Below are 19272 nucleotides of genomic sequence, written 5' to 3' on the forward strand. Positions count from 1 at the left end.
TAATTTATTTAATTTATAAATTTTATTAATTAAGTGCAGCAGAATTTTTTTTTGTAACCTTGGCCAGATCTGTGCCTTGCCACAATTCTGTCTCTGAGCTCTTCAGGCAGTTCCTTTGACCTCATGATTCTCATTTGCTCTGACATGCACTGTGAGCTGTAAGGTCTTATATAGACAGGTGTGTGGCTTTCCTAATCAAGTCCAATCAGTATAATCAAACACAGCTGGACTCAAATGAAGGTGTAGAACCATCTCAAGGATGATCAGAAGAAATGGACAGCACCTGAGTTAAATATATGAGTGTCACAGCAAAGGGTCTGATTACTTAGGACCATGTGATATTTCAGTTTTTCTTTTTTAATAAGTCTGCAAAAATGTCAACAATTCTGTGTTTTTCTGTCAATATGGGGTGCTGTGCGTACATTAATGAGGAAAAAAAAATTTACTTAAATGATTTTAGCAAATGGCTGCAATATAACAAAGACTGAAACATTTAAGGGGGTCTGAATACTTTCCGTACCCACTGTATATACACAAACTTTTATGTTACATGCGATGAATCATGGTTAATCGATTTGACAGCACTATAATACATAAAAAATGTAAAAATATGCAATCTACTGCAAGTTTGTGTTCATCCCACTAAGGCTACCACAGAATGCATTGTGAGGAAAATCAAGATTGTGGATGAAGCTAGAGGAATATCAAAAATTAATTTCAATGCCGAAATGAACTAAAAATTCTTTCAACAAGCTAACATGAAACTCTATTGAAATCAAATGCTTGTTCATTTGTTTGGCAAGTAGAGTTGCTCAGAGCGTTCCAAAACATTCACTTATGAGGTTCCATGCCTTTGTTAGAATGCTGCCTATGTAGTGAGGTAGCTCATATAGGCATTGGAACAGAGCTGGTATTTCTCAAGAGGAGAGTCCTTCATTAAAGTCATTAGTGAGGCATGGTGGGACACTCCTGCTAGTGAAATCAGATAAAATAATGAAGCATACCCACTGAAACCACAAATCACCCTCAGATCTGTCTCTCCTGCTCTCTCTCAGCCTGACTGCAGTACCCATAACTCTCCTTGGCTCGCTTGACTGATTTCTCAGGCATTTTAAGGCCAAGACACTGGGTTCATTGCCTTTCAGGAACAATCAAAATTTTCAGCATTAGGTCAAGTGGGAGTCAGCATGTACAAAAAAGGCAGGGTTAGCCCTGAACCTTAGGTCTCCCTTACTTGTACTGTTGTATTGCATAGCCTTGTGTTATTGTCGTGGTGGTGGTTATGATTAATGTTGGCTTGTTCCACAGCACTTTTGCCATGACATTTATTGGTGAACCTTGAAGTGAACTCGACTGCATAGCAAAACCAATAGCTAAATTCAGGTCCAGTTTTTTTGCTTCAATAAGGATCAGTGATTTTGAAGGCTGGTAGATTTAAAGCTAAAGTGTGCATTTTTTTCAGTGTTAAAATACTATCAAAACATTTGCTGAATTTGGAACCACAAACTTGCGTAGTACTATTACTATTTCTGCCATAGAAAGATGTCCAATGGCAGTTTGAGGAGTGTTGGGGAAACCAATTTCTAGTGCCAAAGAAACCCTGATTAAAAACAACAGTGACCATAGAAGAACAACAAGCCTGGACATGTTGTGGCACGTTTGGTTTAAGGCCTGGAAATAGGGCAGGCGACATATGGACAAAGAGACACAACTCTGTCAAAAAACTCTGTTCTCAATCTGAGAATATTTCGTTTATTCACACTCCTGTAGACAAGTAATGGAAAAACAATTCCCTTCATCTAGATTCAGCACACATGATGTACTCAATGACAGCATGCGGTATGATCGTGCTTTTGGGGAGCGCTTGCATCAGGTTATTGTACCGATGTACTGAGGCTAAATAAGCGTTTTGTTGACGCAGTTTGTCATAACCCATGTCATCCATGGCTGGGTCCTGCTGAAGGACTCATTAGTTACACATACACAGCTCTCTGTGATATATGTGCCTGTTATTTCAAATGCATTATTTATTTTTGTACCTGAAAATAGAGAAGAATGAGAGGCATTTTTTCTGCTCTGAAGATCAACCCAAGGTTGGTGCTAATGGAGAATTTAATTATGTTGTGAAACGTAGACATTTGCCTGCAGGGTGAACTCTGTCAGCGTTGTGTTGTGTAGTCAAACTCCCACTGCATGATTCCCACGGAATAAGTCAGTGGCATATTGATGTCGAAAACCTCTTTGAGGAGTAATTCTTTGTCCCTAAAGAGGAATTTTAATTTAACACAAAAGCATAAGCAATGGCAGCGGAGATGGTTGAATCTCTATGGTGATACTGTGTAATCACAGATACTGATGTGGGAATACTGTGCGTATGTGATGTTTGTTAAAAAAATGACAAAATGGGGGAGGGGCTGTGCTTCAGGTGCTTAAGGATTTCTAGGTGTTATATCTTGTTTACATAGTATTAGGTTTAGAATAATGAAAGGTGAAGTTTGTATAAGTGTTCTGTTGTAATAGCATCACCAAACAGAATAGCAAAAATGGTTGTTTTCAAACAGGTTTCCATGAAAAGCTTCACGCATTCCTTTTTATCAACACTGGGTAAGTTTCATAAATAAAAGAAAATTAAAAAAAAAAAACTGAGAAAATTGCGTTTTTGTCAAAGACTGGATTGGATTCAGAACGATGATTGAAACCTAGATGGAGTAGATCAATTCTATCAACACCCCTAAAGCTCTTCCTGGGACGGCATTTCATTCTATAAAGGCAGGAACACACCAAGCAGACGGTCGGCCGTCGGGCAGTTTTTGTTCGTCAGCCGACTAAGTTTTCTAAGTCCGTTGGCTGACGTTGGTCCTCGTTGGCTTTTTTTCGGCCGATTCGACATGGAGCTCGTCGGTCCATCGGACCATCTGATCATTCTCATTGGCTGTTCAGCTACTGCCACCTGCTGGTACAGAAAGGCATTTCATCTTATGCAGGCGCAGAACGGACGTGCTACTCGAGCGTAGGTTTGGTGTGTCTGGGCAACTTTGGACCCAGACGCTGCCGACGTGAGCCAACCCCGCAGTCTGCTTTTGTCGCCACTAGTTCGTCGGCGTCGGCTTAGGGTGTTCCTGCCTTAACATTATGCAGTTTTGATTTAAATAGTGTTTAATGTTTGATAATCGTGCTATTTTACCGTACATATGCATAAGCAATGCTTCTGTCACTTGTTTCTGCTTCTTCTTCACCTGTGTTTTGAACCAGAGATTCTGTATTCTTTCAGAAGATGCGTAATAGCGCTCTCTACTGTAAAACAGTGAAAACATGTATTGCGGGAATATTTTGTCGATGGTTTCATAAATGACAAAAAATTCCGTCAATGGCAGGGGAAGAGTTAATGTTTGTCAAATTTTCACATAATTCATAATGGTGAATAATGTGGGTGCATGGCGTAGAGACTGATTTTAAATAATTACCCCAATTTATTATCATGACTGATCTGCTCAATTTGCTTGTTTGTTTACAAGCTGTTTAGTATGCTTGGATTATACTTGTAATGAGACAAAACTCAATTTTTGCTTCCACACATCAACAGTAATTTACACCAAATTTCACTTATACAGAAAGTCTTTGCACTTTTTTTTCCCTCTACTGATCTGTCACTCAGTCATGCATTTCGTTAGGGGACTAATTGTCTCTCATTATTTTCTTGCCACATTGATTAATCAGCGCAGAGACGACATGGAAAATAGCATATGCAAATAGTTAATAGTCTCTTTTTGAATATCTGAATAGTTAACGACATGGTGAGTTAGTTATCAGTCTCTGAGTAAATCTAATGAAGAAAATGAATTAGAATAATAACAGACTGTGTGACAGAGTCTATGTGGTTTCTCTTCCGCAGTTAGCAAGTGAAATGATGGCTGTCGACAAGCGTTTTACAGACTCCTGCAGCTGTGTAGAGAAAGAGAGACTCTTTTTATTGAAATTATAAGTTCTAATGATGAGAAAGTCTTTCTTTTTCAATTAGACTTCCATGTGGCATTGTCATTGAGCACCTGCAGTGAATAGATGTGTGTCTGGGTGTCTCGCCATGTGCTCAATACGAAAATAAGATGCTTTTTGGGGTTTTGAATGGGAGCGTGTGTCAGATATTGTTTTTTCTCTTGCACATAATACCCTGAAGAATCTCTTCTGATTGCTTGACACTTCCCGGGTGGGATTTCACTATGTTATGCTCTCTTTTATTCCTTTTGGATTCACAGTGTTGAGAAACTCAAAGTGTGACTCCCTTACAAATGTGCCATATAAAAGACTGTAGTCTGGCTTTTCTCATTGGGTTTTCATTGTTATTTATGTCCTTTGTTACCACAGTCAGCTTTCCAAACAACCATTGGCCCTTTTTGGGTTGACGTAATGCTGTTTGTGTGTGCATGTGCCAGTAGCTGTTGCATTTGGTTGTATGGCCAAGAGGTTCTCATCCAATTCTTATCTCACATGCCACATGTGTTTAAACACACACACATACACACACGCACACACACATGCAGTCTTATCACTTCTTTGTGCTTATCTCACCTGTGCAAAATCATTCAGCTGGGAGAAAATAAACAAGCCTGTAGATATGTGTCACCTGACAAGAACTGACCCAAATATGACAGCTCCGACAATACACACACATATTATAGTCTCCACCACTGATGTTAGCTGTGATTCTGCTCTCCACTTCAGCATTCAGATGTAATACATGGTCCTCTTGAGGCAGAGCCGGTATTATAAGTCTGAAATCAATATGACGGGTCTGAGGTGACTGCGGTACATTCCAGCTCCAGACCTTGTTATCAAACCCAGTTGGCACCTGACCTTTTCAGAGTCATGTATTGAGGTGGAATGTGGAGGTGGGTAGGTGAAGCTTTGTTGGTGTGCGACGGCCATGTTTCATTGGCGTTAATGACCTTTAAATTCAACGTTCACCAACATGAACTTCAGAGTTTCTTCACCTGCTGATCTTTTAGACAAGATCTAAACCTATAGAAATCAATTGCCGGTTTCTGTGGCGGTGACTATTCATTGACTATGCCTGATTTTAAACAGTAAGTAACAAATGTTATGTGAAAAAATGAAGTAGCCAGCCTTGTAAACCAAGCATGTATGCCTATTTTCAGTTTAATTTGTTTAAAGTCCAGTAATTCAATGCAGATATTTGAGTGACTTCATTATTGCTGTATCTTTAAGAGTGAAATCTCATTGGTATTGGTGTCTCATTTGGTGTGCCATTCTTTTGTGGGTGTAATGATTTGGTTTCCTTTACCTTTTAGTTGTTTTGTGCCTAAATAAATTTAACTAGCTTCAACCAGACACAAGTATCATTCTCAGCGTTGAAGATCATATCTCATACTTTTCCCTGTTGATTGGCCCATCTGGTGAGACACAACTAGCTCTTCGGTCTTCCTGTAAGGAACAGTCCAAGATGCAAGTATGACTTGATGAATGTCTGAGAGCAAAGGTTCCTGTCATGTTGTGTTGAATGTTGAGGTCGTTCAACAGCGGTTGTACCTGACAGCCTGAGGCGCAAAATGCTACGCACTGCCCTAAAACAAAAGAAGAGATGAAAAAGATCTAAAGGCCACTCTTAGTTGTTCCCACTTACAAGCAATTTCTCACAAGGATAAGGAATCTTAAAGAAGTTCTGTATAAGTAGGCTGGTTTCCTGTTATGCCTTACAGGAACCACATAGGTGAAGGAAAACTGCTCACTTTAGAATAAATCGTGTGTAAAGGTACTTAAGGAGCTCCAGCCTTGCAATCTCACTGTGGACAATATGACCTAGTTTGTTTCAACATTAGCTGAGTCCAAAGTAAGTTTGCCTGTATGTTCAAATCTCATTGCATTGCACTACTGAGGCTATTTGTGGACCAAATAAAGGTTTTGGTCCACTTTTCATTGATTTTTGTTGGGTTTCTGTGTGTTTGTGGGCCAGTAAAATAAGTTTACACATTGAAGACAAATCACAAAAATATTTTCAGCAGCGGTATGTAGGGAATTGACCTGTCATTTATATTGCAAACCTGTAATATGAAGGTAAAGGGGTTTGTGTGTTCCCTCGGGTATGATTCTGTCTTAAATAAATGGTTGAAAGGCTGAGTAGTTTGAGCTTATAACAAGCTCATTTAATTGGTCTGGCAGTGAACCTGCTGATGCGGGTGAGTGAATTCTGATGGGGAGGCTTTGACAGGTGTCAGGTGCAACATGTCAGATGTCACTATGATTACGAAGACTGTTTGGTCACTTATGAGATCCATATATCAGAGCTACACAAGCATGCTCTGATTTAGGAATCTGGAACTCTCTTGAAATCATTCATTCATGGGTCATTGACCAATAAGGTTTTTAAAAGTGTAAGAAACCTAATGGACATATAATTCATTTTGAAGTTTTATAAAATGTTAACAATGAGATTATGTGGTTTTTATAATCACTGCTTTTGTCATTTTTTACAAGATGGATAAAATTTGTCACCAAAAAAGTCATTCGGTTTAACCAAATTTTTGGTTACACTTTTGGTTATACTGAATGACGATATTTTCAAACAATGCTAACAGGCTGATATCTATCTAGCAAAAGGACAATCAAACATTTTACATTTAGTACAAGTTTTTAAACATTTTCCATGTTTTATAACGATTGTACCGCATGACCTGATGTTTCGGAACATGAGCAAGTGAAAACATGAATTTTTTCAGTTAAAGGTCCCGTTTTTCGTGGTTTTTTGAAGCTTTGATTGTGTTTATAGTGTGCAATATAACATGTGTACATGTTTCGCGTGTAAAAAAACACAGTATTTTTCACATAATTTACTTATCTGTATACCGCTGTTTCCACTGTCATAAAAACGGGCTGATGACGTCCTTGTTCTATGAAGTCCCTCCTTCAGAAATACGAAACGAGTTCTGATTGTGCCAGCGGTTCCTGTGTTGTGATTCGACAGCAGTTTAGCGCATCTTGCCCGGAAAGGTCACGCCTCTTACCATAACGTGGAGATGCACGCGCTAAGTGTTATTGTAAACATGTCTTTAACTATCAATTTGAGCCGGAATCAGACCCGGTGATTGGACTGCGGGATGAAAATAACAGCGTTTCGACGACATGGCGACAAACACACTCTACAAACGCAACTCTTGTGTATTCCTGTGGGCGGAGGTTAGTCAAAAAACTGTTTTAGTGACGTCATTAAAGAAGGAAGTAGAGGGATGTAGTCCAAACTGGCCGTTCGATGTAGGCGACTTCTGTTAAATAAAATATCTCACTTGGCATTGAACTTTGAGCTTTAAAATTTTACAGATTTTATTTATACTCTAACAACAACATTACACACTAACTAAAGTTTGAAACATGGGATCACGAAGAACGGGACCTTTAAGAGAGAGTTAGTTACTTTGCTTCATGACCATGTGGTCCTTTGCAGGTGTCTGAATGATGTCACATCCTGTCACATGATATTGACCGCATAACTTCATCCAAAATGGTCCCTTGGTATTGGTTACTCTGAATGACATCAATGAAATTCATTTTTCTGGACATTCTTTCTCATAACAAAGCAATGACTTCTACACATAATTTTAATACCATTTTGCACTATGTTGATGTATGATGTTATAAAATCATGGCAGAATAAAAAACATATACATTTATTACATTTTAAGATATTTTAATCACAAATGAAGTGGCTGTATTGGCCTTTTAACGGTTAAACCAAATGACCTTTTGACACTTCAAAATCTTTAAAATACCTTTATATGTAGCAAAATATAATTAAAACATTTTGCATTCAATACAAGTTGTACTACCTTACATATGTTGGATGTCATATGGATGTCATATCATATGTTTTTTATTATTAAGGCCTTTGGACAAAAAATGACCTGTGCCCGTCATTGACCTTATATGACTTAAAGAATAAAAAAGGTTATATAATAATTTGTAATCGTTAATAAATCTATTGCAATTTGTGGTTTTCTCATCTCTTTAGGTGAATGGGCGTGAATTTTCCAAGTCTGGACATGAGGGAACGGTGGAGGCCATGCGGAAGGAACCCATTGTGGTGCAGGTGCTGAAGCGGGGACCCTCTGCCCGGAACCAGAACAGCCTACAGGAAGTGTGTGTGGTGGATGTATGCACTCAGACAGACATCACCTTTGAGCACATCATGGCTCTGGCTAAGATGAGACCCACTACCCCACCTGTGCCAGACATCTGCCCCTTTCTGCTGTCGGACAGGTACATACAGTATGCTGCCAAAACTGTTAATTACATTTAGGCTTAATTAGATTCAGAACTAATCCTATATATATGTCGTTACTACAAAAAATATATATAAATAAATAATTTGTATATTAAATTTTTATTTCAGAGTTATTATATACAGTATATATTTCTATTATTATTATTTGTTTGTAACTTGTTTTGACAAATGCTGCCTAAACCAGTTATGCTTTCTTAACCAGCAGACAATGCATACTAACATAAGCACCAGTTATTATCAAGAATTTCTTCATCACCAGGCAACAGCCATAAGCCCCTTCCCCCCATGAAATATCCCTCTCTTCTGTCATAAAAGTCACGCCAGGGCCGATGTGTAATTATTGTAGTGGCTTCCCTTATCCATTTCCTGTAATGAGTAGTATACAGGGTGATTAAAACCTAATGGAGTGCTAAAATATCAAACATGCTGGTACAGAGGTTTCTCTTGGTGTTTAATGCCCTTTACAGCTTTTCAATTGCTTGAGTTTGTCCAATAAAACTTGTGACTGGGGATGATAGGCCACATCTGATTATTTGGCTCCTTATGTGCATGTGCTTTATGCTAATCTGTTTGTCTGGCTACAACTCAGCAAAATCAAAGATTCAGCTCATTTGTGTGTGTGCGTATGCGCTTTGCACAGATTGCTTAGGTTCTTGGAACAGTGCATTTGCAATTGTACCCCAGCATGATGTGTTAACAGATTAATGAGTATTGTTTGTAATTACATGCTTCCCCTGACTACAAACAAATTCTGTTATCTTCTTAGAAGTGTAATGCATGGCTTCAAGGTCAGTCTGTAGTTCTGCAAAATTGCAGGCATAAAGCTATAGCCTAGAGCATAAAGTTCATTTCTCTTGTTCTTTCTTTCTCTAGTTGTCATTCCATTCAGACTATGGAGCATGAATATTTTGATTGTCCAGAATATGTGGCCAGCACTCAGGCAGAGGTGGACAGGGCAGTTGAATTCGAGTGTGAGGTAAGTAAAAGAAAAATGCTTTCTTTGAATAGTGACATATACACCTGGACATCCATCTCGGGTGACCGGATAACAAACGGTCAAACAAACCTGACTTTACATGCATCTCAAATGCAAGGGACTCTGATGGCATGATTAAATACATCACTACATTATTGCTCATGCATGTTGATACAATGCAAAAAATTAAAAAGAACCTTTTTTATGTTAGTTAATAAAAATGTGCATGTTCTTGTTAGTTTACACTGAATTAACTAATGTTTACAGATACAACTTCTGATCTTAAAGGGTTAGTTCACCAAAAAAAAAGAAAATTCAGTCATTAATTATTCACCCTCATGTCGTTCCACACCCGTAAGACCTTTGTTCATCTTCAGAACACAAATTAAGATATTTTTGATAAAATCCGATGACTCAGTGAGGCCAAGAAAAAACAAAATAACGACTTTATTCAGCAATATATAGTGATGGGCAATTTCAAAACACTGCGTCATGAAGCTTCGAAGCTTTACGAATCCTTTGTTTCAAATCAGTGGTTCGGAGCGCCAAAATCACATGATTTCATTAAACGAGGCTTCGTTACATCATAAGTGTTTCGGAATTTCAATAGTTCACGTCTTTGGCAGTTTGATACGCGATCCGAACCACTGATTCAAAACAAAAGATTCGTAAAGCTTTGAAGCTTCATGAGGGAGAGTAATACATGACATAAGTTTCATTTTTGGGTGAACTAACCCTTTAAAATGTATTAGTAAATGTTGAGATTAACTAAGATTAATAAATGCTGTATGTATATGTCAGTTCATGTTAACTAATGTACTTTAACAATTGAAACTATATTGTAAAGTGTTACCTTTTTTTTATAAATAATTGAATTAAATGTTAACAGAATGAGTTATATGGTCAAATGAGGTATTGAGTTCATTTAATTGTGAAACTTAAAAAATTAGAGTTTCAAAAAGCCATTTTCCTTCACTATTAATGAGTTAAAGTAGCATGTTACAGCTGAGAGCTTTCAAACAATGCCATTTTTCCTTGGACTAATAAACAAGGGCAGATTAGACTCCACTGAGGTGTAATTAGTTTTATTTTAGTGACATTAATGTTCTTTCCTACTGGGTCTCTTGCTCATTTTGGAAAACAAATGCATGCGTGTTAATGAATCATTATTATTAGGATTGTTTGAAGGTATAAAATCAGCTTGTTACCACATGTTTCTTTAAAAAGAGTGAGATTTTGGGATATCATATATATATATATATTTTTTCTGTAAGTGAATTAATGGCAGTTTCCTTCTTGTAAAATTGCAGAAGTGCAGAAGTATGTATAAGCTGTGATAAATTTCCTGTATGGGTCCTGCATTGATTCATGCCTGGATGAGCCCTTTTAAGATAACTTCTGTCAATCACTAGCAAATTTTTCATATCAGGCCAAGAAGAAAACCACAGAACCACTTTAGCTCTCTGAATACTGAACAAATCCTAGATTAATACTATGATCTGTAAAATTATCTCTCTGATTTTCCAGTTTCGTCGCTCGTCGCAGTAGTTTAGGGGAGATTGTGTGGATCATTTTGCTCGGCAGGTCGGTTGATCCTCTTTGATGAGCATGTGGTCTGAACAATAGACTTGCAGAAAATATGAAGTATCGCTGAGCTTATGGAGCAGATCAATATGAAGCCGTAATAAAGCTGCTGGTGATGAATTGCATCCATTGTACAGACTGACAGTAACCCAGATTCAGCTGAAATACGAGAAAGAGTTAGCCTGTTTATATCACACCACAGGCGTTGCCGTGAACATGTTGGCATCGCATTTTTAGAAATTATTTGCCAAATAAGAGCACTTGACAGTTCGGTGTATGTGTTCGTGGAAGAAAAGGGAAAACCTAATATAGATGGAGTGGTAAATCTGGTTAATGTGGAGGGTGGAGAGCTTGATGTATGATGCTAGTGCTCGGTCAGGAGCGTCAACCGATAAATGAGTCGTTCTGCTTGACTGAACTGAGACTGGTGTCAGTGGTATGTCGAGCTGTGGCTAACTGCTCTCCTTTGACAGATGAATGTCTCTCAAATGCAGCCCTGTCACTTGCACCAGGCTTCAGTCTTGACATATAACCCCCTCTGCCTGCTTGATTATATCATATTTCAGGGTGGCCTCATCTTTCAGGAACTGGTCGTTGTTTCATTTTAATGTAAAGCCAAACATTTAAGATGACTTTACTACTCTAAAACAATGCTATTAGTGCTGGAGTTTAGAAGCTATCAGAGGTGGCTTTTTTTAAATAAACCGAACTGTAGAGAAATGTACTGAGCTGAGCAATTTTAGTTGCTTTCATAAGAAAATATCTGCCTGGTAAATCAGCATAAAGGGAATAGTCTGAGCTTTGATTATAGTTCAGCTCATAGTTGCTCGTGTTTCTATTCATACTGCATGTATTTTCCTCTTTCTGGCCCTTAAATAGGAAGGAAAATGGTAAACTACTCCTGCATTTTAATATATATCTCTGTGTGTGTGTTACAGGAGGTTGAGCTCTGTCGAATGAACAGCCAGGAAAAACTGGGCCTGACTCTCTGTTATCGCACTGATGACGAAGAAGATATGGCCATTTTTGTTGGTCAGGTGTGTACTTATTTTATTTTTATTTATTTATTTTTATTTTAACTGGAGATAGATGGACAGTAAAATAGTTCTTGTTATCGAAGTTCAACATTTTCTGAAGGTTAATCATCTCCTTTCACAGACCAAGTGTTGAAAAGGGGAAAAAAGGTGACTTTATAGTTTCAGACTCAATTTTGTGGTTTTTAATGCAGCAGTTCAATTTAACAGACAAAGATCTACTGAAAATGAACTGAATAATGCTTTTAGAACAAATGTTATTATGTTAATGTGGTGATCTGTGTTTAATTCATTAGCACACGTTGAAGTCACCTGTAAGATGTGGCACTGAGCATCAAATTTGAGGCAGGCAATCAAATTAATCAGACCAAACCCTTTTTTAACATCAATTTAAATAGTGTGAAAAGTAATTAAAAGATAAAAGCTCAGTTTGATCCATTCTCATTGTTCCACATCACTGTATTCCTTCACTGAATTTAAAAGTGTTTAATATGGAAAATTTCCCTGTTTTCCAAAGTTCAAATGGCAGACGAAAGTCTACCAGGACTGAGCCAAGCATGAAGAGAGCAAGTCAAGTTTGGAAAATTATTTTGCATACAGACAGTTGTTTTAATTGCTGATTTTAATTAGCAAGGAATGGCACCCCTCCTGTCTCCTGTGGAGTGTAAAATGGCACTTTTTTTTCACTCTCACCTCCTTGACACACCAAAGGAAAACAAAGGCTGAAAACAGGGACTGCGTTTCAACAGGGAGAATTCTACTTATTGTACAGATATTGCCTGTTCTTACACCATTTCTCGCTCAGAGATATGTAAATGTGGAGCACCTGACATCAAACAGAAGGGAACTGCTTCTCCTTTTCATCATCTCCAGAAAATGTTTCATAAACAACCTACAGAAATGTTCTATTAATACATGTCTGTGGAAGTAAGTTATGCTAATATTAGTCATTAAAAATGCATTTATGCGTATAATGCTTGTCTGTGTACGACAATGATGTTTTCAGCCTCCTTCCTCTATCAGGATGTCTCTGATATGAGAGACCATTCATTTTAGAGGGAGAAAATCAGATTCTTATAATTCATAAAAAATATGGTTGTGTTAATCAGCAATCTTGTAAAATGCTAAATATGTATTATTTTGATGGGGAAAAACAAAAATATTCCCACATGCTTTATATATTCGCAGTGCAGTATTCACTTCCAATCCTTCTATATTATATTACGTTATATTGCATTCTTTTGTAAATTGTCTGAAAGGAATGGATTTTTCTCATTATAGAACAGATATGCAAATTAATCTGTTACAATAATGAATTCTTTTTGTGATAAGTCATGGAATTATTGCTGGTGTGTTGAGATGAATTATGACAATTTACATATTGATGCCATGTTTTTTGTACTGTTGATAGGTCGAGCTCAACAGCATAGCTGCAAGGGATGGACGCATCAGAGAGGGAGACCGAATTTTACAGGTGGGACACATTTAATCACAAAAAACATACACAGGCTCATTCACGCTTACAACCATCCTATAAATCTAGATAAAGATTTTGATTATTTATTTGATAGATATAGTGGGTCCAAAAGTCTAGAAACTCATTGAATTAGGGGTTTATGCATGTAGCGCTGAAACCCTATTGTAATTGTTAAATTTTCCAAGGATCAGCATTCTCCCCTAAAAGTGATCGGGCAGACCAAATCGTAAGTCGTAGAAACTTTGAGGGCTGGTAGTATTCACACCGTCTACAACGTCACCAAGGCTTTCCCCCGATCGGCCTAACGGGGGCGCTGCAGCATTCAAAAGTACGAAATGGCTCATAACTCCTAAACTGTTAGGCCTAGAATTTTCGGGTATTTTGGATTTTTTGAAATCGGTTTTTGACCCGATCGGAATCAAACCAGTGCAGCAAGATTCTCTGGAGTCAATAGTTATCAAAAAAAAGTTGAAATTCCGATTCACGGTCCTTAAAAATGTTTGCAGTGGGTGGAGCCCCTTTACTAAAACTCGTGAACGGACTGAGATATTTTCACCAAACTCAGTACACAGATCATTCTGTGGTTCAGAGAAAAAGGAAGCGGCAACTGGCCACCTGGTGGTGCTATAACAGGAAAAAAAAACATGAAAATGGCTATAACTACTTCACCGTTGGTCCGATTGACTTGAAAATTGGCATGCAGTGTCTTCGTCCGAGGGGCCACGACTGTCTTTGAGGACATTGATACATCTCAAAAAACATGTACACCATCGGCCACTGAAATTTGAGCAGCTATCAGACAAGGTTAATAGAGGCCGATTGGAATGTAAAGTCGCTGGGCCTGTTTGACTCCCAGCCCGAGATGCCTTTGAGAAATTCGAAAGAAATAGGCCACCGGGGCACGCCTTCACGTTTTTCTCGTGCGTAAAGTATTGTGTATCGCCAGTTTTTCTTGCACGCCCATGACATTTGTACCACATGGTAGAACTCATTCTGAGCAACTTTGCCTGTAGGACCACCGCTGTCCACTGAATCGTTCGTTAACTATTGGAGATTATTTCAAAAAACAACTTTGCCGAACTAGTCCTAGGTTTTTGGCTCAACCTTGATAACTGTTAAAAAGCTTTAAAAATCATATATTTCCTATTGTAAATTGCCTGTATTGGCTGTAAATGGTCTTTTCCATGTATGTTCGAGATGGTTACAGGCTTGCTAAATAAAACAAAAAATCTTTTTACGCATGTGCTTAAAGGCCTTAAAATCCTTGAACCCCGTTAATTGCTGCTTGCAGCTATATTTCATTGTTTTTTTCTTTACTTACTTGTATATAATGACTATATAAAATCTAAAATAATCTACAATGGATTTTCACTAGTGGTCTGAGACTTCCCACTGTAGATATTTGTATGTGTGTGTGGGTATACAAATCTTAAAAAAACAAAGTCAGCCACTAGTAAATAAACTGGATCATCATGATAAATTGCACTTAAATAGCAATCTTAAATGGATCTGCTTTTGCAGAATGTAGACCAAGTTGGTGTGACATTCAGCAGAGACAGTAGGGTGAAAGGTTTGGAGAATTTATGAGCAAAAGAAAATAAAGAAAGAGCAAGATACAAAGGACGCAAGGCATCTGTGGATGTAACATTGAGGGAGATGAATACAGTGGTTCAGTGCATGTCTGTCTCACTCTCTCCACCCCTATTATCTTCTTTTGACAGTGCCATTACTCTATAGAAGAAAAGATGAACGGCACCTGTCAGAGGCTGCTTAATTGTGTGTCTGGGCGTGTACAGTCACAACGCTTTTTATAAATGCTTTGGCTCCTGCAGCCCAGTCGGCAGTCTTAGTAATCGATTCAAAGTCTCTCCTCCAGTAAATGCATAATTGACTGAAGGTTGTTATCTCACGAGGGGGGCCTAGTTTTTTTGGTGTGTATGAGGAAATGCAATTTTGCTGTACTTCTGTCACTGAAGTGTGCTTCCTGTATGGAAATCCTGACACTCTGTCATTATCTTTTTGTATATGTAATTGTCACTGTGTCCATGTTTCTTCCAGATAAATGGTCATGACGTACAGAACAGGGATGAGGCTGTTGCTCTCCTCTCAAATGAAAATTCCAGATCCATAGTGTTACTCGTCACCAGACCTGAAGGACAGGTGAGACTAGTAAACATAGTTGCCAATCTTATCCCACATTAATGCCACAGTTTTATTTGTGTGGCTTTATGTATTTATTTTGAGCCAATCACCAAATGCCATGTTCTCTAAAGCCATGTGAAAATTATATCAGTAAAATTCTGATTGGCTGATAGTCCAGAACTGGTGAATCCTATTGGGCTTTTCTCTCTTAGATGGATGGAAGCTGGCTCGATGAGGACCATCATGATTTCCTAGAGGAGTTGAAGATGGAGATTTTAGAAGAACAGAAAAGGGAAGCAAAGCGAGTAAGTGTGACCATATATGACAAAAGTTCCTTAGTCTTTATGTTCTGAAAGGCATTAAGGGGTTGTATCTGTTAATGTTTTGCAGTCAAAAAGACACGAGGAAGCCTCCGCAAGTACAGATACAGCAACATGTTCCTCTTCCATACTAGAGAAGGACAGTGGTGTGAAATGCAGCTTTGAGGAGAGTTCTGAATATGAATTGCTCTCTCATCCCCAAACACAGACTCAAAAACAACTTCGAGACAGGTGGGAAGCAGGCTCGCATTTGGTTCCTATGGACACCGTTAACTTAGCCAGGCAGGAGAAGGGTCAGGAGGGCAGGTTGAGTGAGAATGGGGTGGAATGTGACCATTTCCAGCAACTCCTGGAGCTAAAGTGCCAGATACGCAATGGTGGAGAATGCGGGTTGGTCTACAGGCGAAGTAGTACTATCGAGTGCAGCCTGACTGAGCAGGGTGGAAGTGGAGTGGCACGGGAGCTGCACATGCTTAACGAAGAGCTGCGCAGCATTGAACTTGAGTGCCAGAGCATCATGCAAGCCCACCAGTTGCGCAGGAGTAAGCATGACTCACCCCGAACGGATAAGGAAAGTCGACTGCGTCGTGGCAAGCTTGCGGATATTAATGAGCATCCTGAGAGACTACAAAGTGAGAAGCTCAGAGATAAAGACAGCTCTAGTGCCTACAATACAGCCGAAAGTTCCCGCTCAACTCCGTTGGGAACAGAAGGATCACCCGACCACTCGCTACAGCGTCGAGTCCACCTGACCAATCAGAGGAATCTGCGGAGTACCCAACACCTGCAGAGTCCCTACAATAGTCCCATCTTGTCTTTACCCAGCCAAAGTAGCCCTACTTGCAGTCGTGCCCATACATACACCAGCTCCACTCCACCCTTACAGACCCCCATCACCAGTCCCGGTTCACAAGGACCCAGCCAGGCCTTTTCCAGCAGCTTGGAACAAAGCCCCAGTAACCCCTCGGAGTCAGACCCAGCGCTTCCTGCTGATGACGAGCGCTGTGAGAAAGAAAGAAACCGGAATAGGGTTGCAACCGCTCGGCACTACCATTCGCCCTATCACAGCAACACCACAACAACCCAGCCTCCCAGCACACGCCATTACCAGAGTTACCTACAGCTCCTACAACAACATTCCTCTTCCTCTCTGGAATATTCCCAGAGCCAGCTTAGCCTCCTCAGCCTCCGTGGACGGCCTGGACCCTCACAACCTGGCCGAATTGAATGGAAAGTTAAAGTGCGAGCAGACGGAACCAGGTATGTGGCACGTCGGCCCGCACGAGACCGTATCCTACGCGAAAGAGCCTTACGGATCCGAGAGGAACGCAGCGGTGGGATGACTACAGATGATGATGCAGTCAGCGAGCTGAAGATGGGGCGGTACTGGAGTAAAGAAGAACGAAAACAGCAGCTAGCACGAGCAAGAGAACAGCGACGCAGGAGGGAGTTCATGCAGAGGAGCCGGCTTGAGTGCCTCAGGGAGACCATGGGGACGGCAAGTGGGGAAGTCAGCATCCTGGAGCTCAGCCATAAGAAGATGCTGAAGAAACGAAACAAGAAGATCCTGGACAACTGGATGACCATTCAAGAGCTCATGAGCCATGGAGCAAGAGCACCTGAGGGCACCAAAGTTCACAATGCCTTCCTTTCAGTCACCACAGTTTAGTGAAGAACGCAACCCCAGGCGATCTCGGTTTATGTACTTGCCTCATTCCAAGTGGCCATTTTTTAAAGGTGAAGATGCAGATATTTTTCATGTTTTGTGAAACCGAGTAATACTTTGTGAAAACTCATTTCAACTAAACTCAAGACTTCAAGAAATGTGAATGTTCAAAAACTCTTTTGATATACTGACACCTTTACACTACCGTTACAGACCTCGCTGTGTTTTCATACTAGAATGTATAAAAAACTGTTTTAATAGGATTTTACACACTACATTGTCATTTAATGTAGTGTTTCTTTCCATGCATTTGTATTTTATAAACGGCAAGTTTTCATGCGATATAAAATACAGTACTTGAATATTGGCTTTTGCTGCCATTACATCTTTTAAATCTGAAATGTAAATATCTGTAACTGTTCTTATCGAGATCTTCATGGGTAAAGGTCTTCATTGCAGCTTAATGGGTTTACAAGAGTCATTTGACATACCACACGATGTTACCATTTTAATGGTATTGTATACAATACGTACAGTTTTTGTACTGCTCTGTATGAACATTATTTATATTTTTGAGTCTAATAAGTTATCTGATTCCATCTTTATAATGCCAAATGACCCAGTCTGTATCTCAGTCAAGCGCTAAACATGGAGTTACTCATTGTGCCTTGTATGGAGGCTCATTTTTCTACCACAGTTTGTGAAGAGACACTCTAATTAATCTTGCTGTCATGTTTTTAGTCTCTTTTTGATGTGTAAGACATCTTTGTAGCGTGTTCTAGGTGTGCTACATGGGGTAAAAAAGGATAATAAATTATTGTTATATAAGTTAATAAACATTACCAGTTTTGTTATCCTTTCTTCTCAAATGATGGTTTCCCGATTTTATAGTTTTGTTCAGCATACAAAGATATTTGTAGCTTACGGCTTTGATTGATTCGTTTTCTTGATTGACGGCTTGAACTAATTAAGCTCAAGATCAAGAACCGCATTTCTGAGATAAACTGTGGCCTATATCATTAGAGTCAGACAACATTGACATTTGTCGATTCGCATCTCACCCAAATACCACACCTGTCGTTGTTAAACTGACATCCTGTCAGACAGTAGCATTAAAATCAGATCTGTTTATGTATAAGTGTAATTCTTTACACGAATATCTAAATGGTTATCTTGCCATCAGCCGTTTAAACACTGCACTGCAAAGAAGATCATGTTCCTAATTAACCTAAATATCTAAACAAAACAAAAATTGACTAAGATATTAACTTTTCTTACCCAATTAGCATATTGTTCAGTCTTATTTTAAGCACAAACCTCATAAAACAATGTTACATTTATGTTTAATTGGTTTATTTGCCAATGGTAGCAAATATATTCTCTGAAAACAAGTCCTATGCCATTTTGCTCCTCAAGTATATGTATTTTTTAAGGATATTTAGATAGAAAACCAGACAAACTTTTGCTTATTTTGTAGTATGACAACAAATGCACTAAAAACCAATAATCAAAATGAATACATAAAAAGGTTCACTTGATATTAGGTTGGTAATATGTGCATATTATTTTTACACAGATTGTTCTGAATGGATGAAAGCTGCCCGAGGCTGTTAGGGTGGTTTGTGTGTGAGGGAGGCTTTTTGAAGTCTAATGTTTTTCATCTTTGGTTTGAATGTGTGCTGCATGTAAAGACCTGTCTGCCTCTGTTTCAAAGTGATAACACTACCATAAATCTCATGCACGGGTGCCATAAATCTTAGCTGCATTGAATCACTAGAACTGA

General features: G+C 38.9%; 1 protein-coding gene across 2 annotated transcripts in view; it reads left to right on the forward strand.

Annotated features, from left to right (window-relative positions):
* The window catches only part of pdzrn4 (PDZ domain containing ring finger 4), a 68413-nt gene extending 50091 nt beyond the window's left edge, over positions 1–18322 (forward strand). For both annotated transcript variants that reach the window (XM_048156821.1, XM_048156820.1), the window contains exons 2-8: positions 8018–8265; positions 9164–9266; positions 11789–11887; positions 13296–13358; positions 15420–15521; positions 15716–15808; positions 15894–18322. In XM_048156821.1, coding sequence (XP_048012778.1) covers positions 8069–8265; positions 9164–9266; positions 11789–11887; positions 13296–13358; positions 15420–15521; positions 15716–15808; positions 15894–17492 — 2256 coding nt within the window. In that variant the 5' untranslated portion in view covers positions 8018–8068 and the 3' untranslated portion in view covers positions 17493–18322. The remainder of the gene's footprint in view (positions 1–8017; positions 8266–9163; positions 9267–11788; positions 11888–13295; positions 13359–15419; positions 15522–15715; positions 15809–15893) is intronic.
* The last annotated feature ends 950 nt before the right edge of the window (positions 18323–19272 follow it).

Source organism: Megalobrama amblycephala, linkage group LG14 (genome assembly GCF_018812025.1).
Source record: "Megalobrama amblycephala isolate DHTTF-2021 linkage group LG14, ASM1881202v1, whole genome shotgun sequence".
NCBI classification, from domain to species: Eukaryota; Metazoa; Chordata; class Actinopteri; order Cypriniformes; family Xenocyprididae; genus Megalobrama; species Megalobrama amblycephala.